This window comes from Rhagoletis pomonella, unplaced genomic scaffold (assembly GCF_013731165.1).
Source record: "Rhagoletis pomonella isolate Grant_MI unplaced genomic scaffold, Rhpom_1.0 Rhpom_scaffold_00003, whole genome shotgun sequence".
In the NCBI taxonomy this organism is placed as follows: domain Eukaryota; kingdom Metazoa; phylum Arthropoda; class Insecta; order Diptera; family Tephritidae; genus Rhagoletis; species Rhagoletis pomonella.
The window spans coordinates 97916700-97936975 of NW_023458557.1; the positions used below are offsets into that span (position 1 = coordinate 97916700).

Here is a 20276-nt window from a genome sequence, read left to right on the forward strand (position 1 = left end):
CATGTTTTTTTTTATTTTTACTGTGGTTTTTACAAGTTTTCATTTAAGTTGCTCTGTATGTATGTATGTATGTACATATGTATGTTTGTTAGGGGCAAATCTTGCAATCAATTTTTGACCAACTTCCTGATGACCCGGGGACTTGAAACTTCACAGTTGGCTCAGAACCCGATGACAATGCAATACGCAAGATGAGTTAATCCGATAGGTGGCGGAAGATATTTGATAATTCCGTATTTATAGTCATATGTAGAACGTATATTGTATCATCATAAAAGTAGCCCAAAGGGTTTTGGAGTATGTTGCTGCAGTGACGCATACACCTAGAGGTATCCGCGGTTGCTGCAGTCGGTTGTTTTTCTTTTTTTTTTCAAATTTGGTTGTTTGGTAGTTTTTTCTCTGGTTTGATTGTCTGTTTTTTTAGTTAGAATAATCCCTATGTTTAATGTAACGTGCTTTATATGCACATATACTATAACTTCTGCCAGAATGTAAGTTAAGGTTGTTTTCCACAAAATTTTCATTAAAAAAAGGCCTCAAGCTCAAAATTGTTGATTTTTTTTTGTAATAAGTTTATCTTTTTGTAAAGATAATTGGATAACAAATTTAGTTGTTTTTTCAGGGTTTGGTTATTTATTTTTTTAGCAAGTGGCAACCGTGCATATATGTCTTGGCAAATGGATCACCCTTCATTAAATAACATGGCTGTCTCTGCATGCAAAATCTACCCTACCGTGAATGATGGCGAAGGAAAAAGGAAAGAAGAAGATACTTTGTGGTTTTTTTTTGGTGTATAAAAAAGGCTGATTTTGCAGGTGGAGCAAGTTTTATTGAAATAATTAATTAAATAAATAAAACCAAATACAAAATATACCCAAAAAGAACAACGAATTGAAAATGGCTCAAATGGATCTTGAATTGAAAAAGGTTTGTATTAATTAAATGTTTTGGCAGTATGTCACAAAGAACCCAGTGTCCACTGCCGCTCAATGTGTTTAATGTGACTAACCAAGAACTGTTTATCCATTCTAGGCATTCACCGAAATGCAAATTAACAAAATTGAGACCACCAAAAAAAATGAATATGATCGATATGAAATGCAGCATGGTGAAAAATGGAAAACAGAAATATGAACTAACAGAGAAAGGCACCAGCGATCTGACGGATGATACAAGGTCTGAAAATAAATTTCGTGCTTGTATGTATGCATGTATCTGAATATCATTATTGATGCAGACCTCCCTATTGGATCACCGCATTTTTTACTTTCACAAATAATTTCTGCATTTTGGTAACAAATTTTCCTTTTAGAGTCTACCTTTCTGTGGGACGCATGTTTGTCCTAACCGATGTAGAGAATATGCGCAGCGATCTCAAGGGAAAGCAAGAAAAATGTGATAAGGCCATCGAACTGCTCAATAAAAAGAAGGAATTTTTAGTGAAATCATTAAAAGACCAAGAAGATGGCCTGCGCGAATTAGTACAACAGCGCAAGGAAGCCGATGCGGCGGCAAAATGAATATTTAAATCTTTAAATTAAGTTTGCTTAGTTTATTCATATACATACATAAATTTCTAAATACTAAATTCTGTTTCCCAATATTTTCCTCCAAATAAACTAATATAGACGTTCAATAAAATACATTTTGGTATGTACATTACATGGAATTTGCAGCCGGTTTCACAAAACGATTGAAATAAATTCCAACTCCATGTAAATAAATCGTCCCCAGAATTTAACAGACATATCGGAAACAATTGACTTTAACTTGCTTTATAATTTTTGCGAATATTTGTTCACGTGAAATTCGCGTTAGGGCCGAATATTTTTTTGATCCATTCAAATTTATGTTAAATTTTTGAATCGGAAATTATATGAACCGATTTATTACACCTATTTCTATAATATTAATCTATGAATTTACATAACTGTCAATATCGAAATTCGCAAATGAAACAAACTCGTTCCCCAAGTTACGTTCATGTCTTGGTTCAAAAGCACACTTTTTCAGTTGCAAACAAGTTGTCAGCCATGGCTCGACAATGGCGCCGGAGCAAAATAAAATTTTTGTACTCGATTTGCTTAAACTGCCTATGATTTTAGATATTTTTGTAATACATTCTTCTGATAAAAATGGGGGATCAGCTATGATAAGATCGAATGTTTCCTTGAATTCTTCAAGATATCCACTTTCATTTGCTTTGTTAAAATCATAATGTACAAAATCCTCCCCACACGCAGAGAAGCGCTTATCGAACTCGAAGATTTTCACTAATAGAGAGAGATACATATGTAAGTAATCAATTATTTGAATGTGTCTCATTACTTGCCATTATTGTGCAATTGCTTCACAGTGTCGTATAGTGAAGGACAGGATAGAAGGGCTATGCGGTAACTATTCTTGTTAGCCTCATTTTGCAGCTCAGAAAGCAATTTGCAAACTGCTTTTCCCAGCGCCTGCTTAGTCGATTCATTGTACCAAAACTGACTTAGTTGCTGTAATTGTATGTACATATATATACGTACTACAGCTAATATTTACAGAAACCCACCCAATCTTCCTCGAACATCACATCCGTGGCGGCTTTGCTTTCTATCCGTTCAAGCTCATCCCGTTCTCTTTGTGCCTTCTGTTGAAGAAATTCATTGAGTATCTTTAATGTGTCCGCAGGAAGAGTAAACTCGTCATCCATTGTTTTATTGAACGTAACAGTTCAGTTTAACTGAATCCTTTTTTGTTTGTTAGACCGCCAGTTAAAAATATATGAAACAATCCTCGATTTTACAACGCGTGGACGTAGTATTGGGATGTAATATCATTAATCCAGAATAAATATCGATGACTGCTATCCGATGCATCGGTTTAAACATAAATTGAATAATAAACATAGCACATATTTTGTTTTATGATTAATAAAACCAGATACATAATTAATTCCTTCTGTAAATTAATTAAGCGGTATTTCAATTAATGCTTTGGTTTATTTATTATTTACATATATATACATAATGAAAGAAATTTTCATTCATTGCATGACATCGAAAAAACATCGATTGCTCTTTTACTCACATATCTTTCCTATCAATTGTGAATGAATGCATTGAAGTCAGAGAACGTATATTTATACGTTCTCTGTTGAAGTCAGAAGAAGTTCTCTGCAGTTTGTGACGTTCATTGATGGCGATGAGTGAAGTTGTTTAAATTAATAGGAAAAGGATTTGCCTATTTAGTATTACTACATATATTATATCGCACAGTTAATAACGAAAAGTGTATTTTATTTGTTGGTGTTTTTATTCATCGATCGTTAGTCCAGCAGTTTTCGTGTACATCACCAAATATTCAGTAAAATGTGGAACCGAGTTGTATGTGTTGCGCACAGAGTAGAGTAACGGAATATTTTCACGTGGTCGGAATAAATTTCACGTGGTCGTGTCTGTTAACAGTATTCTAATTGGAAAAAGTTTCTATTTCATAATTAAATTGGTATCAATTGATTAGGTACTCTTCGTTGCGGTTTCATTTTTGTTTTTTTTTTCGGTTTTGTAATAGAGCAATCGGAAGTGGAATTATTAATTCAAGTGAAAACTTCCGGTTGTTTATTTTTTAAGCGAAAATAAAAAGTTGAATATATAAGTGTTCTGAGATTAAGCAAATGTTGCGCTACATCTATAATGGGAATATATAACAAATAGGAGTTGTTACTGGAATTGGAAAGAACGGACGACTTGCTTTCTGCGGCTACCGGTAAGTGTATTTAATAATACAAGTATTTTGGTGTCATGGTGTATTCTTTTAATTTTTGATTGTCTTGTAACAAAAAGTTCTACGCGACACTTGTTGTTGGTGTAACAGTATAGAAATTTCCCAAAGAGTTTCCTCGGGTCGATCGAATACATGTAAGACCAGCCATCGTGAAATCGTGGTTAGCTCAACTGCATTGATTGTTATAATTACAGATTTACTAGAGACCGAAAATGGATACTGTTTAGTAAGTGGCCCACCTATTTCGGGGTATTGCGGGCAAAGGGGTGACCCGATCCAAAAAAAAATTGCACACACTTGTAGCCAAGGGTCTACCCATTATTTCAACATCCACTATTGTAATTTTTGGTCACTAATTTATTTACAAATTGGGTTTGAAATAAGCCCTTTTTTGTAAAATTTGGAAATTAGCGTACATTTATCACTCCTATTCTCCTTAAAGCAGCCACTTCACCAATTCATTTTTGTATTCCCCTTCACTTTACACTTTACTCGATTAGTTATAACTTGATTTACGACTTTAATATTAACCAATTAATCACGATTCATTAAATAAAAACACCTTCAAAATCACGCGTCTGATATGCAAAAGAATGAGAGACAAAAGAAGATAGGATATAGATCCCAGTAAGCATTAAAAATATACAAAGGTGTTCTCTGCAAAAGGTGTTCAGCTCCTTTTATTCACAAAACAGAAAGGAGAATTCTACTGCCTGAGGGTTATAATCCCTAAAGGTGTTCTCTGCAAAAGGTGTTCAGCCCCCTTTCTTTGGCAACACAGAAGAGAATTCTACGTAGTGAGGGTTATAATCCCTAAGTGCGGCCGAAGGCCGCCTACGCACAAAAAAGTTCTGCGCTAAAATACTATCATATTACTATTACTAAAACATTTCTATCTGTCGCTTTTTTCTTAATTTCACAATATTTTTAGTGGTGCTCTTCGTAAAGTGGCGACTGTCCCCTTCCGAAGGAGGGGGGTTTGGGGGGCCACGCCCCTCCCCCTCCGCCCCCCACCCCAAAAACGATGGGCCAATAACTAAACATTTCCCCCGAAAATAACCAGGCTTTGATAAATGTTTCTCCAATGGTTATTTATTTTTGTTATAAAAAATAATTCACTCGCTATAACTGTTTTTAACCAACTTCACAAAAAGGAGAGGCTATCAATTCGTCGGAATATTTTTATTTATTTTTTAATTTATGCTACTGCATAACTTTGGACCACGTTAACCGATTTCTCTAATTATTTTTTAAAGCAAAGTTTTTAACAATAATCTTAAATTTGTATATGAGAATTTAAGTGGGTTGTTGTTGTTGTGGTTGTAACAGCACAAAAAATTCCCCAAAGCGTTTTTCGGGGAGTGTTGCTGGAGTGACAGTCCTTGGCCAGATATAAATCTGGGCCGTTCCGGTAACGCAGACCCGACTGTCGTGGAAACAATTGGAGTCGGTTTTGTTTTGTGCTTAAAAATTACTTTTCTTTTTTAAATATAACGGAATTCAGGTGGGTTGTTGTTGTTGCAGCGGCTACAACGACCCCGCCCAGATCGGTTAGTCCCTCAATCGTTATCGTCAAGCTCTACTAACGGTAGCCCCAGGAAGCGTGCTGCCTCGACGGGGTCTGTCCATAGGAACAGAGCGTTAGTAGGGTGAGATTCAGAGGGCATACGAAGAGAGGCTATGAGGTATAAGGCGCCTGTTCGCATGCCGGGCATTCGTTCAGTACAGTGATTCCCAAAGTGGTCCAGGTGGACCCCCAGGGGCCACGGAAGACTCGACGGGGGTCCACGGTTATGTGAAATAATATGGGGGTCCATGAGCTGTAAATAGGGGTTCACGAAGATTTATCTGGCTTCGATGTAAATAACCACAATGGTTGCTTGATAGCCTCTTTATTTAATTTTAATTTTTTTAGTGGTGTATAGTGCTCTTGACTCACTGCTGCACTTACCGTCAGTTAGTGTTTTTCCTGTATCACACATTATCGATTCTTCACTGATGACTCCAAAATTGACTCTGGGTCATGATCTGGGGTCTCTTTCGAGCTTAATGGAGATAAGCTTCACTTTTCTGTAGGGGAATATGCTTCGGTCTTCCAGGCTGAGGTAATTGCAATACTCAAAGCCATGGACTAAGGGTGGAACATAGGTGGAGGGGAAGGAGTTTACGTGACTGCAGTGACAACCAGGCTGCACTTAAGGTATTGACCAGCCCTCTATTTAAGTACTTACGAACTAGTTCGGCAATGCAAGTCTCGACTAAAATATGATGGTGAACATAACGAGGTTGCTTTACTCTGGGTGCCAGGTCACTCTGGAGTACCTGGTTATGAGACATCTGATCATTTGGCCAGAGTTGGCTCAGACTAGGCATTCCTCGGTCCGCAACCAGTGTTAGCATTCCCACCTTCGGCAATCGAAGCAACCATCAGACACTGGGCGAATACTTCGCTCAGCAATGACTGGGCGGCATCGAGGGGATGCAGGTGGGCAAAACCCATGTTGTCTTCAATCCCAGGTATATCTAGTTTTTTGCTCTCGCTGAGCAGACGACGCTGCAGACCACTTGTTGGACTGCTGACTGGTCACTTCACGTGGCACAAAGACCTGACTGATAGGCGTAAACGACAAGTCCATTTGCCTATCCCGCCTTGAAGAGGATTAGACGGTGGAACACTTTTTGTGCTTCTTGCTTGTTTGGTTGTTTGCCATCGATTTTTCTAGACTCGTTCTTCTCTCTATTGTCAGTTTCTGAATTAAAAGTTTGGCGTAAAAAGTTTGGCCGTTATGTTGTTTTAAGTTTTGTGTTTTAAAAATGTGTAAATATTTTTCGCCTCACTTTAAAACTCGGAGCGATAAAAATAAAAATGACGGCATTAACACAGATAAACTAATTTACTCATACGCCACGTGCAAAGTCATGAGAGAGGCGAACATTTGATGAGTTTATGGTGAAGATAATATAAATAACGCTAGTGATCGCAGTGCTCGTAAAAATATAACTCTTCCGAGCGAGAGAGTATTTTGATGTATTTACGAGCTCTATTTTTTAAAACCTACAAGTGTGTAATCACATTATTCTTACAAATAGAACACAAGAACATATTTTACTTCTATTTTGGCCACTCTGAGTTTAGTTTTTGAATCCACCCACGATGCAAATTTACATTGTCAGATTTAATTTTCACATTTATTTTTTTATGGGCTTTGTATCAGCAGGGGGTCCACCGAAACCGGTAAATTTTTGAAAAGGGTCTAAGAGAAAAAAAGTTTGGGAACCTCTGGTTTAGAACATGAGTATGAGTTCAACCTGCTGCAGTAATAAGAGCGCAGTTGGGCTGTTGTGCACCGAATCTCCCGAGGCTGACGAAGTTCTGTCTCGTTCACGTCTGGTGGAACGGCACACAGGTCGAGAGTCTACATAACTCGAGACTGCCTCTCTGTGAATGCCGTTCAAGACCTGTCGATAAGCTGTCGGGCCCAGAGGTTGTTTCATGAACCTCTGGACTTCGCCCGTGAGTTCGTAGAGAAGTCTCCTGATGTGACTGGGCGAAGGCTCTTCTGTAAAGAGTGGTCTGTTTGGATGACCACGTCTGTGGCTCCCAACTAAAAACTGCAACGTTTCTTTGACTTTGCCCCAGGTGCTGCCGGCTACCGACTTGAGGACCTTGTTGCGGCTTTGCACTCTGTTGACAATTGCGGTTATATGCGCCGAGAAGGAGAGCATACTATCGAAGGTTACTCCGAGTATCTTCGGGTTGTTCACCGTCGGAATTGATTCGTCATCGACGTGAATTCCCAGTTGTAGTCTGACCTCCTTCGTCCAGGTGGTAAAAAGTGTGGCTAAAGATTTTTTAGGGGAGAGGGTTAGGCTCCGTGCAGTGAAAAAGCGCGAAAGCTCGGCGAGATAACCGTTTACTCGAACAGCCGTCAGCATAACTGCCATACCTAAACAAAAGCGTCAGCATTGTCAGGCTGTCGAAAAATTCTCATGCCCATACAATTTGTATGAAGCATACCGAAACAACGCGGCGTCAACGCTGAGCGGTTGGAAAATCCGATTATGACAGGGCGTTAGGAAGTAAAATTGGCTGCAGAAAACGGAGAAACTTTCATTTTCGTGTTTCATAAAAACAAACTCATGCTTATTGCTGGTGTTATTTCTGCATTTGACGTAGAGTTGACGGTTTCGTTAAGGTATGACAATTCGGCGTTAACGCTAGGCCTCAGTAAACGCTCCCGACAATGCTTTTGTTTAGATATACCAGTAATAGATTATCGAGACTCCCTCAGGAGGTTGAGGGAGCTGTGCAATGTAAAAGTTAAACCGTAATGGGGAAAGGACACAACCCTGTGGAACCCCCTGTTTTATTTTCCTAAGTTTGCTCGATTTTTCTCCAAAAGTTACTGACGAGTGATAATTCGCCGACCAACGTTTGAGTCCCTGAGGGAGAGAGGAGGCGTCTTTGTCTTCTAGTATCGTTGAATGGCTGACAGTGTCGAACGGTCGAACGCCTTACACAGGTCCCCCAGCGCTACTAGAATGGTTCTCTCACAGGGGCCGTTTCGGTTAAGGCCACGAGTTATCTGCAGCGTTGCCATTTTAGCCGTTTTCCGGCTAGATTTAGCCGGTTTTGATAGTAACTAGCCGGGGAAAATTCGATCTAGCCGGCAGCCGATTTGTTAGCCGGTTCGTTAAAAAAAAGTTAGCCGTTTTTAGCCGATTTTATTATTTGCCAAATTTTCAGGTCCAAAAAGTAAACAAGTTGTTCGAAAGCAATAATGCAGACCCAATGAAGATTTTTAATGAACTCAATGTTTTACTTTCGCATCTATGCTCCCTGGTGGTTATTAGCGCGGACACATTTGATCCTATATGCTCCCCGTTGGAACCATACCTTGCTCCATTTCCTCAGTTTTATCACAGTTTTGAAGAGTATTTAAAAACAAAAGTAAGCACAAACGCTTTTGACCACGAAACCAAGAAAATAATTCGAGAAAATGGTCGCTATTTTATTATCACTTTAATAAAGGAATTACGCCAACGCCTCCCTACAAATATTGCCACACTAAAAAAAATTGACTTTTTTCGGTTGGAAATGCATTAAGAGTAATTAAACCAAAAGTATTTGTTCAACTACAGCAACAAAAACACAAATATAACGCCGACGAAATAACATCCATAGAGATGCAATGGCAACGGTTGACGTTACATACCTGGAGTAATTTAGACTCAACTGTAAAATTTTGGGCCGAAGTTTATCAATTTCGAAATGCCCTAGGAGAAAACTCTTTTGCTGACCTTTGCAACCTAGTTTTTAGTTTTCTTGTTTTGCCTATAAGTAATGCAGAAATAGAGCGAATATTTAGTTCAATGAATATAATAAAAACTAAGCAAAGAAATCCAATGTGCGTTAAAACGTTAAACGCTATTTTATATATAAGATACGGTTTAAAACGTGAAGAAAAATGCTGCCATAATTTTACTGTAGATGACGATCTCTTAAAATTAATGAATTCAGGTGATATATACAATAGTGATTCATTTGATGATGAGGAATATACACTCGATATAAATTAATGGTGTTAACTAGTCCTTCATTTCTTGCGATTTATTTAAATAAAGCATGTGGATTTTCACTAAAACATTTTAGCCATTTTTTGCCAGAGTCTATGTGAAATTTCACTAAAACATTTTAGCCGTTTTTAGCCGCTTTTTTTTTGGCAATCTAGCCGGTCGGCCCAAAAAGTTCTGGCAACACTGGTTATCTGGGTATTTATGGCGTTAAGTGCTGTGCTCTCTACGGAACCCATGCTGATGCTTCGCTGGGGTGAGGTGGTTCGTAAAATACGGGAGTAGCAAGGCCTCTAGGGTCTTCGCTACCAGGGAATGGAGTATTATTGGACGATAAGACTCCTTTGTTGGCTGGGTTCCCCGGTTTGAGCAGCGGGACCACTCTCCCAATCTTCCAGATGTCTGGAATGACGAGGGTTGCCATTGACAGATTGAGGACTTCCGTTAGGTACGTTACTCCCGCAGGACCCAAATTTTTCTTCATCAACATACAAATTCCGTCGGGTCCAATGGCTTTGGAGGTTTTTGCCTTCCCGATGGCTACCCTAACCTATGCGCTGGCGAAAACAGCCTTCAGGGGCCTATTTCATAAAAGTTACAGGTGCGACAATTGTCGATTTTTCTATAAAGTTTCACTGCCAAAATTGTCGGCGACATTTTTTCTGTTTGATATGCGCTTGTTGGCAACTGTGAAAATTTTCCGAAAACGACAGTGATAATATGGAATATTGTTGTTGTTGTTGTAGCGGCTACAACAACCCCGCCCAGATCGGTTAATATCTCAGTCGTTGTCGTCAAGTTCCACTAACTTCAGCCCTAAGAAGCTTGCAGCCGCTATGGGGTCGGTCCACAGGGACAAAGGCATTAGGATTGTTGGGTTTTCCGAGCATACGAAGAGATGCTTCGAGTCATGAGATGTCTCTCCACATGCCGGACACTCATTCGGCACATCCGCGTTTAGTCTGCTCAGGTATGAGTTTAATGTGCTGCAGTAGCCAGAGCGAAGTTGGGCTATTGTGGTTCTTGTCTCCCGAAGCAGATGATGCTCGCCTCGTCGTGTAGGTGGTGTTCAGGCGACATCAGAAGGCGTCCAGTCGCTGTCCGTAGTGCGGTGTTTTGAGTTCTCTGCAGCTTCACCCACTGCGTCTTACTAGTCACCGGCGACCATACTGGTGCTGCGTAATTTAAAACCGGCCGGCCTATTGCCTTGTATGTTGCCAGCAACGGTTCTTTATCTTTGCACCAAGTACTGCCGGCTAGCGACTTGAGGACCTTGTTGCGGCTTTGTGCTTTGTTGACAATAGCGGTTGCGTGCGCAGAGAAGGAGAGCAGACTCTCGAAGGTTACTCCGAGTATTTTGGGGTTATTCACCGTCGGAATTGGTGTATCATCGACGTGAATTCCCAGCGGTAGCCTGACCTCCTTCGTCCAGGTGGTGAACAAGGTCACGGAGGATTTCGTAGGGGAGAGGGTTAGGCTCCTTGCAGTGAACAAGCGAAAAATCTCGGAGAGATACCCGTTTACTTTCGAACACAAGTCATTAATTCCATTCCCAGCTGCCATGATCGAGCAATCGTCGGCGTAGGAGACAATCGAGATTCCCTCTGGTGGTTGAGGGAGCTTTGAAATGTAAAAGTTAAAAAGTAGCGGGGAAAGGACACCACCCCGTGGAACCCCCTAAGGTACGCTACTCCCACAGGACCCAAAATTTTCAGCATCTGCATGCATATTCCGTCGGGACCGGGTGAGCTGCAGCAGCAGTGACAACCCTGCGGAACTTACGTTCACCAAGGTGGACGTCGGTTGGTGTGGGGCGCGCAGCGAAAGTGCTTTAAGTAAATTCAGCGAAGCCTTTCCAATCAGCTTTAGAAAAGTTGATATAGGTCCGGTGTTCCGCGGAAGCAAAGTCGGTTGGTTCATCGATCGAGATGACTATGGGCAGATGGTCTAATGCAAAAGTCAGCATAGGTCGCCATGATACGCTGTTTAGCAGACCAGTGCTGACTATTGTTATGTCTTCCGAGCTGCAGCAGCTGCCCATAATCCTGGTGGGTGCGTCGTCGTTCATTGTGCAGAATGTCGAATCGTCTATCTGCTCAGCCAAGTCTGTTCCCCTACGATCGTTTGGCAGGCTTGAGTGCCAAAGATCGTGGTGCGCATTGAATTCACCAACTACCATACGGTTTTCACCTCTGAGTAGCGCACCTATGTCGGGGTGATATCCTGCCGGGCAGCAAGTGACAGGGGATATATATACATTGAATATTTCGAGCTCAACATCGCCTGACCGGATAGCAATGCCCTGACATTCTAGGGTGGTATCCCTGTGGTCGATGTCTGCTTCGATAAGACGATGCTGCACGGTGTCGTGCGTGATTCGCATGCTTCTGCTAGCATTGAGTCAAAGGACCAGAAATATATACCTGCTGCGTGTGCCAGAGCCCAATGGACGTACAACTTTTGAGGGATTTCGCTGACCTAAACGGGGTTAGATCGCCGAAACAACAGCCCTTGATCGGGTAAAACCCGAGTCATTCCGGTACGTAGAACCGGCTGTCGTGGGAATGTAACTTCTATAGGTTGTTTGCGAATCTATGTCTTACTACGGTTCAACTACACGTCAAATCAGAGCATAAATGCGGTTTTTCAAAATATCTGGACCTTGACGCTGCCTAACGAGACCATTATTGGCAAAAATGCTTCCGCTTACATAACCAGTATATACAATAAAAACCAGCCAAATCGACCTATAGAAGTAAGAAACCTATCTGTTAACTAATGTGTTATATAGGAATAGTACTACAAACAGTTTGTGTGAGAAATTCAAAAACTTTCCATCATTTTACATAAGGCTTTGGGACAAATGTAACGCACACTCGCTGCAGGTGTGAGCAGTTTTCTCTTTCTTTTACATGAAATTCGTTATTACGTTATCATATATGTAGTTGTCTCTTTTCAATTAAATATTATTATGCGACAAATAACGCATTAAATAATGCAAAAAATGCCACATGAATATCGCTAAACTGCAAATTTGTTGAAGAATGCGTTAGGTCGGTTCCGCTGGGATGCTAGGAATGCTTCTGATTTTGTTATTGTACCGCCCCCGTTTTCACAAATTGTGCGCATTTTCACTAGCGAAAATAATCGAAAACACATGTTAACCTTAATGCGCCTTAAAAAAAAAAATGAAATGGCTTTCTACGTTGCCAACTTGTCTACACCCAGAGCAACAAGTTGACCAGTGTGCCTCAAAAATCAAAAAAATTTGGGGTTTCTCCAACCTGACAAGGGTTTGTCAACTTGCCTACACACGGCTTATTCACCATCAACGACTAGCGGTTGGAAAACTTGTTGGCCGATAAATTGTTCCGTGTGTAGGGCCTTTTAGAGCGCCACAGAAGAAAAAGAACGAAACACCCGTACAAAAGTACTTAGAGGGCTTGATTTCACTAAATACTGGGTACAAAAGTACTCGTCCCAAAGACGCGAATTAGTCCTGATAATTCCGAAATAGTTCAGAAAATACCGTATAGCCCCGATAATCTCGAAATTCCGAAACAGTCCCAAAAATTCCGAAGTAGTCCAATGACCTGAAATAGTACCTACCATCTCTTTATTTTTATACTAAGTAGCTAGTATTTAGTATTTAATCAAGTTATTAGTAGTTCATATTAAACACTGAGTACTTTCGTACCCAGTATTTAGCGAAGTCAAGGTCTCTAAGTACTTTTGTGCGTGGTGTTTCGTTCCATTTCTTCTTTTGCGCTCTAACCGCCTAGCCGATTTTGGCCGAGCTCAACAAACCACGCATCGGTGCCTCGATATTTTTATCGATATAAAATAATCGATATTGTTATTGATATATGTACATATTTATGATTATGTTTTTCGACACTGTTCTCGATATAATTAATTTTTCTATATATATTTTTATGGATAGAATAATCGAGTTTGTTATCGATGTCTTCATCGATTATTTTAGCAATATTTTTATAGCCGTTTTTACAAATTGACCCCCCTAATGTACATAATATGTACTAGAGATGGACGCGGGATTTCGGCACCCGCGGGACCTACGGTACCGATTTAAAAATGGACTGGATGGGGGTTATCGGGAAGGTATTCAACGATTTTGCCGGCTGCACAAAAATACTTTCCCGACACTCCCGATGAAACCCGTAATCTCCGCAAATACAGAAAATCTTCCTTAAAAAGTGGTATGAAATAAGAACTTTTTTATGTTTTATTGAGGCGAAAAGTAAAGTAAAACAAAATAATCGAAAGATGCCAGATCTTTGATTATTTTTTACTATTTGAAATAAATTAGAAAAATACATGTCAATTTCGAGTCCCACGGGACTCGGTGTACAATTCTGAAAAACGTCAGGATGTGTGGGTTCGGGACTTAAAAAGTGAATTTCGAATTCGAATATTTAGTCCCGTGCCCATCTCTACTATCTACGTCAAATCCGAGTTCAGAGCTAGAGATAATGACTACGTTGGGGATCTGTCTACATGATATAAAAGCGTTGGGGTAGTCCAAGCGCTTTTCTACCCATTTTGCTCTCAAAATGCGACAAGCCTTATGTTCTAAATCATGCCTATTACGGTATCCGAGGGATGCTATCCGCACGGATCTAATCCGATTCGCACTGTCATAACAAGCGAATGAGAAGGATTAGATTCATGAGAATGGCATCCCTCGGAAACAGACCTATTCCGGTCCGACAGATACCATTCGCACGAATCTTATCCTTCGCAATCGCTTATTCCGACAGTGCGAATCTGATTAGATCCTTGCGGATGGCATCCGCCGGATACCGTAATAGGCATGAATATGAAATGCATCTAGCCATAAATACTGATTTTCCAAATATTTCGACCCCTGCGTCACCTATCGGGCGCATTTTTGGTGGAGTTTTTCCTATTCATGTAAATATGTATTATTCATTCCGAATATTAATCATATCGGGCTTTTCAAATATTTCTACCCTAGCGAATTAATTAATTTTTCATATTCGGATTCTGAGCTAAGTGTAAAGTTTCAAGTCTCTAACTTATCGGTAAACTAGTTAAAAATGTATTCCAAGATTTGATTACACACAGAGGTGAAACGTAATAAAAGTTTGTAAAAAATATTCGCAGTTAAGGGCTATTTGCAGCTCTCAAGAAAATCGAAAAATTCATGTAAAATGACTTACAAGAAATAGAAAAGAAAGAGTGCATTCCACAACGTCAAAATACAAAGCATCAGTATCTTTTATATCTAAACCTCAGCAGAATGTAGGGCCAAATGTGCGCAATCACGGTTAGATGGTAATTTTCAACTAGATTGCGTAAAGCTCTGAACACATTGAAAACGACGAACTACGGGTCACAGCTTCCAATTTGTTATCTTCATTATCTAAACGCCTTGTCGATGGCGACATGATTTTTTTGAACGCGGCGGCGGCATCATGAATTTGTACGAGTTTGACATAAAAGAAGAGGAAGAACCTTATCTGTCGCTGGAAAAATATAAATAGATCTAATGTGGTCACAACCACAGTCGTCGCGTAGCCCGGCTGTTGCCAAAATAAGTTATCTACATAAGAGTACGTGTTAAAATAATTTGACAGCTGTAGTCCGTAGCTCGTCGTTTTCATTGTGTTCGGGCTATAAGTTAGAAATAAAAGAGACTGATGCATTGTATTTTGACGTTTTGGAATGCACTCAAATTTTCTTTTATCAAAATTTCTTAAATCAGTTTGCAACTCTCAAGAAAAAAATGCTACAATATTTATTTCCATCGTACAGTTGAGCATAAATGGGTATGGGTGAGAGCATTTAAAAATTCCGACTTTACTTTTTCTAGATCCTTCTACTTGAGTGGCATCGCGGCGAACAACACAAAAAGTTGGAGCTGGGCCAAGAATTTAGCAAGTTCTATTATTCAGCAATAGTTGGTTTTGTCCCATGTATTACGATGCCCAATGTTTTCTTTTTAATGAAACAAACTTCGTATATTATATTTATAATTTTATTAGTTTTTTTTCGCTTTTCACAATTTTCAATGTTTTTTTTTTTTAATACAAGCAGGTTATATTGGTTTGGGGTTTTAAATGTTAATTTGTAATTTACTTAGATTTTTTTGTTTAATTTTTATTTGCTTAAAAAAGAACACATACAAAAAGTATTTTGTGTTTCATTTGCAAAGGTATTAAATGAAAATACGAAAACTTAAGGTAATACATTAATACATACGTACATATAATATAAATCAAAAATAAATGTTATAAAAATGCGATTATTCAAGTTGATGGCCGACAAGCAATGAGTTTTCATTTTACTCCTCCATATTTGTTTACCGAACAATTTCGAAACAGTATTTCAAATATAATTATAAATTAGGTATTAATACTTTGTATGTATTTGTAAAATTTTATTAAGCGAATTAAAATTGTGTGTCTTTATTTAGTTGCTTCAAAGTGAATCTACATAAATCCAGACAGTTGGATAGCTGAGTGTTTAGTAGCTAAGGTTATTTGATTACAACTTTTCTCTTAAAGCGTGAATTAGCGAATTATAAATGCAAATGAATGCTGTAAAAGCTTTAAATACTAACTCATAAAAAAGTTTGAAAGAAATACGATTCTCATTTCGCCCACCCTTACATGCAATTACAATGCTTTCACCACACATATTTATTTTGAGAATCAACGTGTTTGTACAAAGACTATATATAATATGCGGTTTTAGACATTCCTTTGAAAATTACAAATACAAACAGTACATGGCGTTACATAGACATACATACAAATATGTTTTGCAGCGAAACCAGCAAATTCATTATGCAATTTTTGTTGTTGAATATCGTTTAAACCCCAAGTACATATGTATATTTATTTCAGTTTTCTTTCTTCGACCTCAATTTATGTGTAGTTACAAAAAATTCCTTATATTTTACCGACATCGTGCGGCTTTAACATCGTTTTATGCGATTCCCTTTTGAGAAATTTCGAATTTTGTAGCTTATTTTTATTATGGTTCCTTTTCTTTTAGTTGTTGTTGCTTTTATTGCGATTATATGTATTTAATTAAGTAGAGAGAGTATTTGTTGAATATCTGAAAAAGAGCATTTGCGCTACTCGTGTTGTGTGTGTGTTTGAGTTTGTGTTTGCTAACGAGCCATTTCGTTCTATTTTTGTATTTTCTTTATTTTCAATAAGAAATATACTTACATATAAAATGTGAATCAATTAAAATTCATTTATCAATCAATCAATAAATCAGTTAATTAATTATAATAATAGTAATAAAAATATAATTGTAATTTTAATTTATAATGATAATAATGAGAATAATAATGGGAATATATATTTTAATGCGTTTAATGCGTATGCTGCTTTCGCTCCATTTTTCTTCGAATAGTTATAGTGTGTTGCTGTGTATATTTTGCTGCAGTTCATCCATATTTATATTATCCATAATATTTACGATTATTTAGGAGTTTTATTATTGATTTGTTTCTGTCTTCTTTATTTCCATTTTTCGAGTGTTAAGTTATGGATCTTTGCAGATGTTCTTTTTCTATATGCAAGAGTGATGTTGAAACGTTGAATTGAAATAATTTGCATGGTTCTTAAATTTTTGTTAAATTTTTTTGTGTTTTATTTATCCTCCTTTCTTTTATTTGCATATTTTAAAGTTCATTCATGTAAGTTGTGCAACGGCTGGCTTCGTTTCAAAATTGCTTTAGCGTTTTCCTTTGCCCTGCTGCTTTTGCAATATTGCATATGTATGTGTTGAGACTTAATCTACGCAATTTTTTAATGGTCATGCCTGTTTACATTTCTTCACCGCTCACATATTTTTCATCTTTGCAAAGCTCCTCAACCATTTTTTACACTTCTAGTGTTGTTGATGCTGCTATTTTATTTTGTTTTTAATCTGGTTGTTTGCTATGTTTGTTATGTATGTGTGTGTGTGTGCTGTTTTTTTTTTTTTTTATAAATATTATTGTGGTTGTTTTGTTTGTTGTTATTCGCTCTAACCGGATGAGGCAATAGCTGTGTTGGTATCATCACAAATCGTCTGCTGGGCTGCCGCCTTGTTTTGGCGCACCAATTCTGCGCGACGTTCCTGTAGAGAGTAAAAGTGCAAGAGAAAATGGGTGAGGTTAGTTGAAATTTAAGCTGATGCCACATAAAACGTTTGCTTCGCTTTACGTGACAGATTCGCTTTGACAGCTAAGATGAATTGTATGAAAATGCACAAAGCATGCCACATAGATCATTGAAGCTGCAGCGCGAAGCGAAAAGATGGCCAACTCCCATCTTTTTGCGCGCTTTGACAATCAGCCGGTTTAATATTTATTTTGTTTCGTCCAAATTCGAGTATTCATGCTGAAACATAAAACTCAATTACATTGCTGATAATTTTAAAGCAAAATATCTTAAATCCACAGCAATTTTGACGAGTAAAAAAGCAGTGCAAAATTGATTTCTTGGCGTTCATTGTGGCATACCTTTTGCGTCTGGCGCTTTGCTGGCAAATTTATAAATGTCACGCAAAGCTACAAAGTTTTATCTGGCATCAGCTTTAACACTGCAATGTTTTCGTACACTTAAAGACACTGCTGAGCTTAACATGGACTAGTTGAGCAAACATATTTTATGTCGACAACAAAAGCCTAAGGGCCGGTTGTTCAATGTCTAGTTATCACTACTTCGCGGTTAAACTTCATTATCAACGTTTTCGTCATCATGCATATAACATGTGATCGATAAAGCAGTCGTTGTATTTAACCGGAGCTTCTACCTCCGATTTGTGCTAATCAGACATTGAACAACCGGCCCTAAATGTATGTAAGTAAGGAAACCGTAATTAATTGTATTAGCAAAAATTTGATGGTATTACAACAAAACCACAAAAGCCTCAAAGCTTTATCTGTACTTTAGAAATTTGAATGAAATAAATTTTGGAGTCCCGAGTTATCTCCGCTTTGGTCAAATCATATTTTTATGATAATATATTTTTAAAATGTTAATCGGAAAAATGCTTAAAATTATAGAAAACTCGTAATTCAGAAAAACGTTTAATTTTGATGGATAGTCAAAAAATTACGGCAAATGTAATAAGAAATAAAATTGCTCATTGTACGTTTCGTTTTCATGTATGTATGTACATATGTATGTGTGCTCCCATATTTGGATACATCGTCGCTACCATGTCAAACTATTGAATGTGCAAAAATGCTTTTTCAATTACGATACCTTGCGCATGCGCTTAGAATGATACGTAAGTTGGCAAATCGTCAAATTTCTAGTCTTCTTAGAAGCAGAGGATACTGGCTTTAACAAAGTATCGAATCCCATACTTTTTCCAATGGCACAATTTTTTACAAGTTTTTTTGCTCTTCTGAAAAGTACCAACTTTCACATTCGATAGTTTGACATGGTAGCGACGATATGTATATATGTATGTTCATACACTTTTACTCAACTAATTTTAGGCCAGCGACATTTTTACCAGTTTTGGCCATTTTTCTTAATGTTTATTAACCTAAAAAAAAAAGTCGTCTAGCCCATTTATAACAAACACCATATAAATCCACATATCAAATTTTGAATAAAAATTATAAACATTCAACAAAATTTGAATTAGTAATCGGATTTTTTAGAATAATTATTGGTATGCAGTTTACGTAAGCCTTTTGAACAGAATAACGTTAGGAGCCTGGTGGGGTCCCACATGGGATGCTACGTTTTACAGTCTATTAAAAATATATTGCGGCTTTTTAAATAAATCTATAAACTTATAGTTTAAATGAAACAAGAGTAGCTTTACTTCACTTCCAAATAGGTTATGACACGACTTTTGTAATAACCCCGCAAACATATTCTTAGCGTTCAGAATATATGAGTCCGAAAGGAGTCCTAGGTGGGTAAGAAATTTGAGCTTCAAAAACAAAAGATGTGTGACTCGTTAAGCTTAAACAGACGGCAGCGTTGATTCGGCTTAACTCGGACTTAATCCGGATCAACTGCAGTTAATCCCCGAGTTGATCCGGATCAACGCTGCCGTCTGTTTATGCTTTTATATGAATATTTTATATGAGTATGTTAGGAGAGAGTTATGAGTCAGCACTTTGTGGCAATATAAAAACAATAAAGAAACAGCTGTTAACGTTAATAGCGCTAAGCAAAATGATAGAAGTAATTTTCTCGGAAAATTTATGGGATGGCTTAGTGCCTAAAGCCTACCCAAATTGCTAATAAGTTCATTAACGGCATACCATCGCAGGTCTTTCCAATAAATAAACATTAAATAAAAAACAGAAAATAGCTGAAACCGGTCAAAATTCGTTGACTTAATTAGTTGAGCAAAAGTGTTTGTATGTAATACTATGTATGTATTTAGAAATGTATGTATGTTTTAATGAATGTATTGTTTGTTTTCTAACGTTATAACTCTAATACTGAACACTATAAGAATATCAATTAGAAATATAGATCAGATCAAAATTAATTACCGCTAATTTAAAACATATAAGGGGTATTCACAAATCTAATCACTTCGAAAAAATTAATTATAATTTAGTTTTAGCTTTCTTATAGAATATTGATTTTGCAGATGCTTTCCATTTCCAGACAACCGGTCAGGTACGAGCATGATTTTTAATTTCGACCAAACTCAAATACATTGTTTGTTGGTCCGAATAATGAGACACGAATTTTTTTTTTTGGCTCGGAAAAATTTTTCGGCCGAATTATACGCGATTTTGTTTTTCAGGCAAAAATCGATTATTCGAATTGACAGTGAGAATTTTATTTAAATGCCCATAACTTTGTCAAAATTTAATAGATTCCAACAATGTTTTTACTCAAATGTCAGTAATTCTTCTCACTTCAAGATAGAATGATATAATTATTGATTTTCATTATTTACAA

The 20276-nt window shown here is 37.8% G+C and overlaps 3 protein-coding genes across 7 annotated transcripts in view; 1 reads left to right on the plus strand and 2 right to left on the minus strand.

Annotated features, from left to right (window-relative positions):
- Window positions 1-643: 643 nt before the first annotated feature.
- Window positions 644-1643, plus strand: LOC118735929 (prefoldin subunit 1). The gene is given in 4 exon segments (XM_036465965.1): window positions 644-927; window positions 1033-1071; window positions 1073-1176; window positions 1313-1643. Coding segments are annotated over 4 exon segments (381 nt in total). The 5' UTR covers window positions 644-897; the 3' UTR covers window positions 1521-1643.
- Window positions 1644-1722: 79 nt separating this feature from the next.
- On the minus strand, window positions 1723-2912 carry LOC118735928 (protein-lysine N-methyltransferase CG9154). The gene is made up of 3 exons (XM_036465964.1): window positions 2555-2912; window positions 2333-2498; window positions 1723-2273 (listed from the first exon to the last, which is right to left on the minus strand). The coding sequence occupies exons 1-3, from the start codon at window positions 2693-2695 to the stop codon at window positions 1915-1917; spliced, it is 666 nt and encodes a 221-aa protein (XP_036321857.1). The 5' UTR covers window positions 2696-2912; the 3' UTR covers window positions 1723-1914.
- Window positions 2913-16982: 14070 nt separating this feature from the next.
- Window positions 16983-20276, minus strand: part of LOC118735930 (stathmin) — a 220481-nt gene continuing 217187 nt past the window's right edge. For all 5 annotated transcript variants that reach the window (XM_036465968.1, XM_036465966.1, XM_036465967.1 and 2 more), the window contains one exon: window positions 16983-17466. In XM_036465968.1, coding sequence (XP_036321861.1) covers window positions 17374-17466 — 93 coding nt within the window. In that variant the 3' untranslated portion in view covers window positions 16983-17373. The remainder of the gene's footprint in view (window positions 17467-20276) is intronic.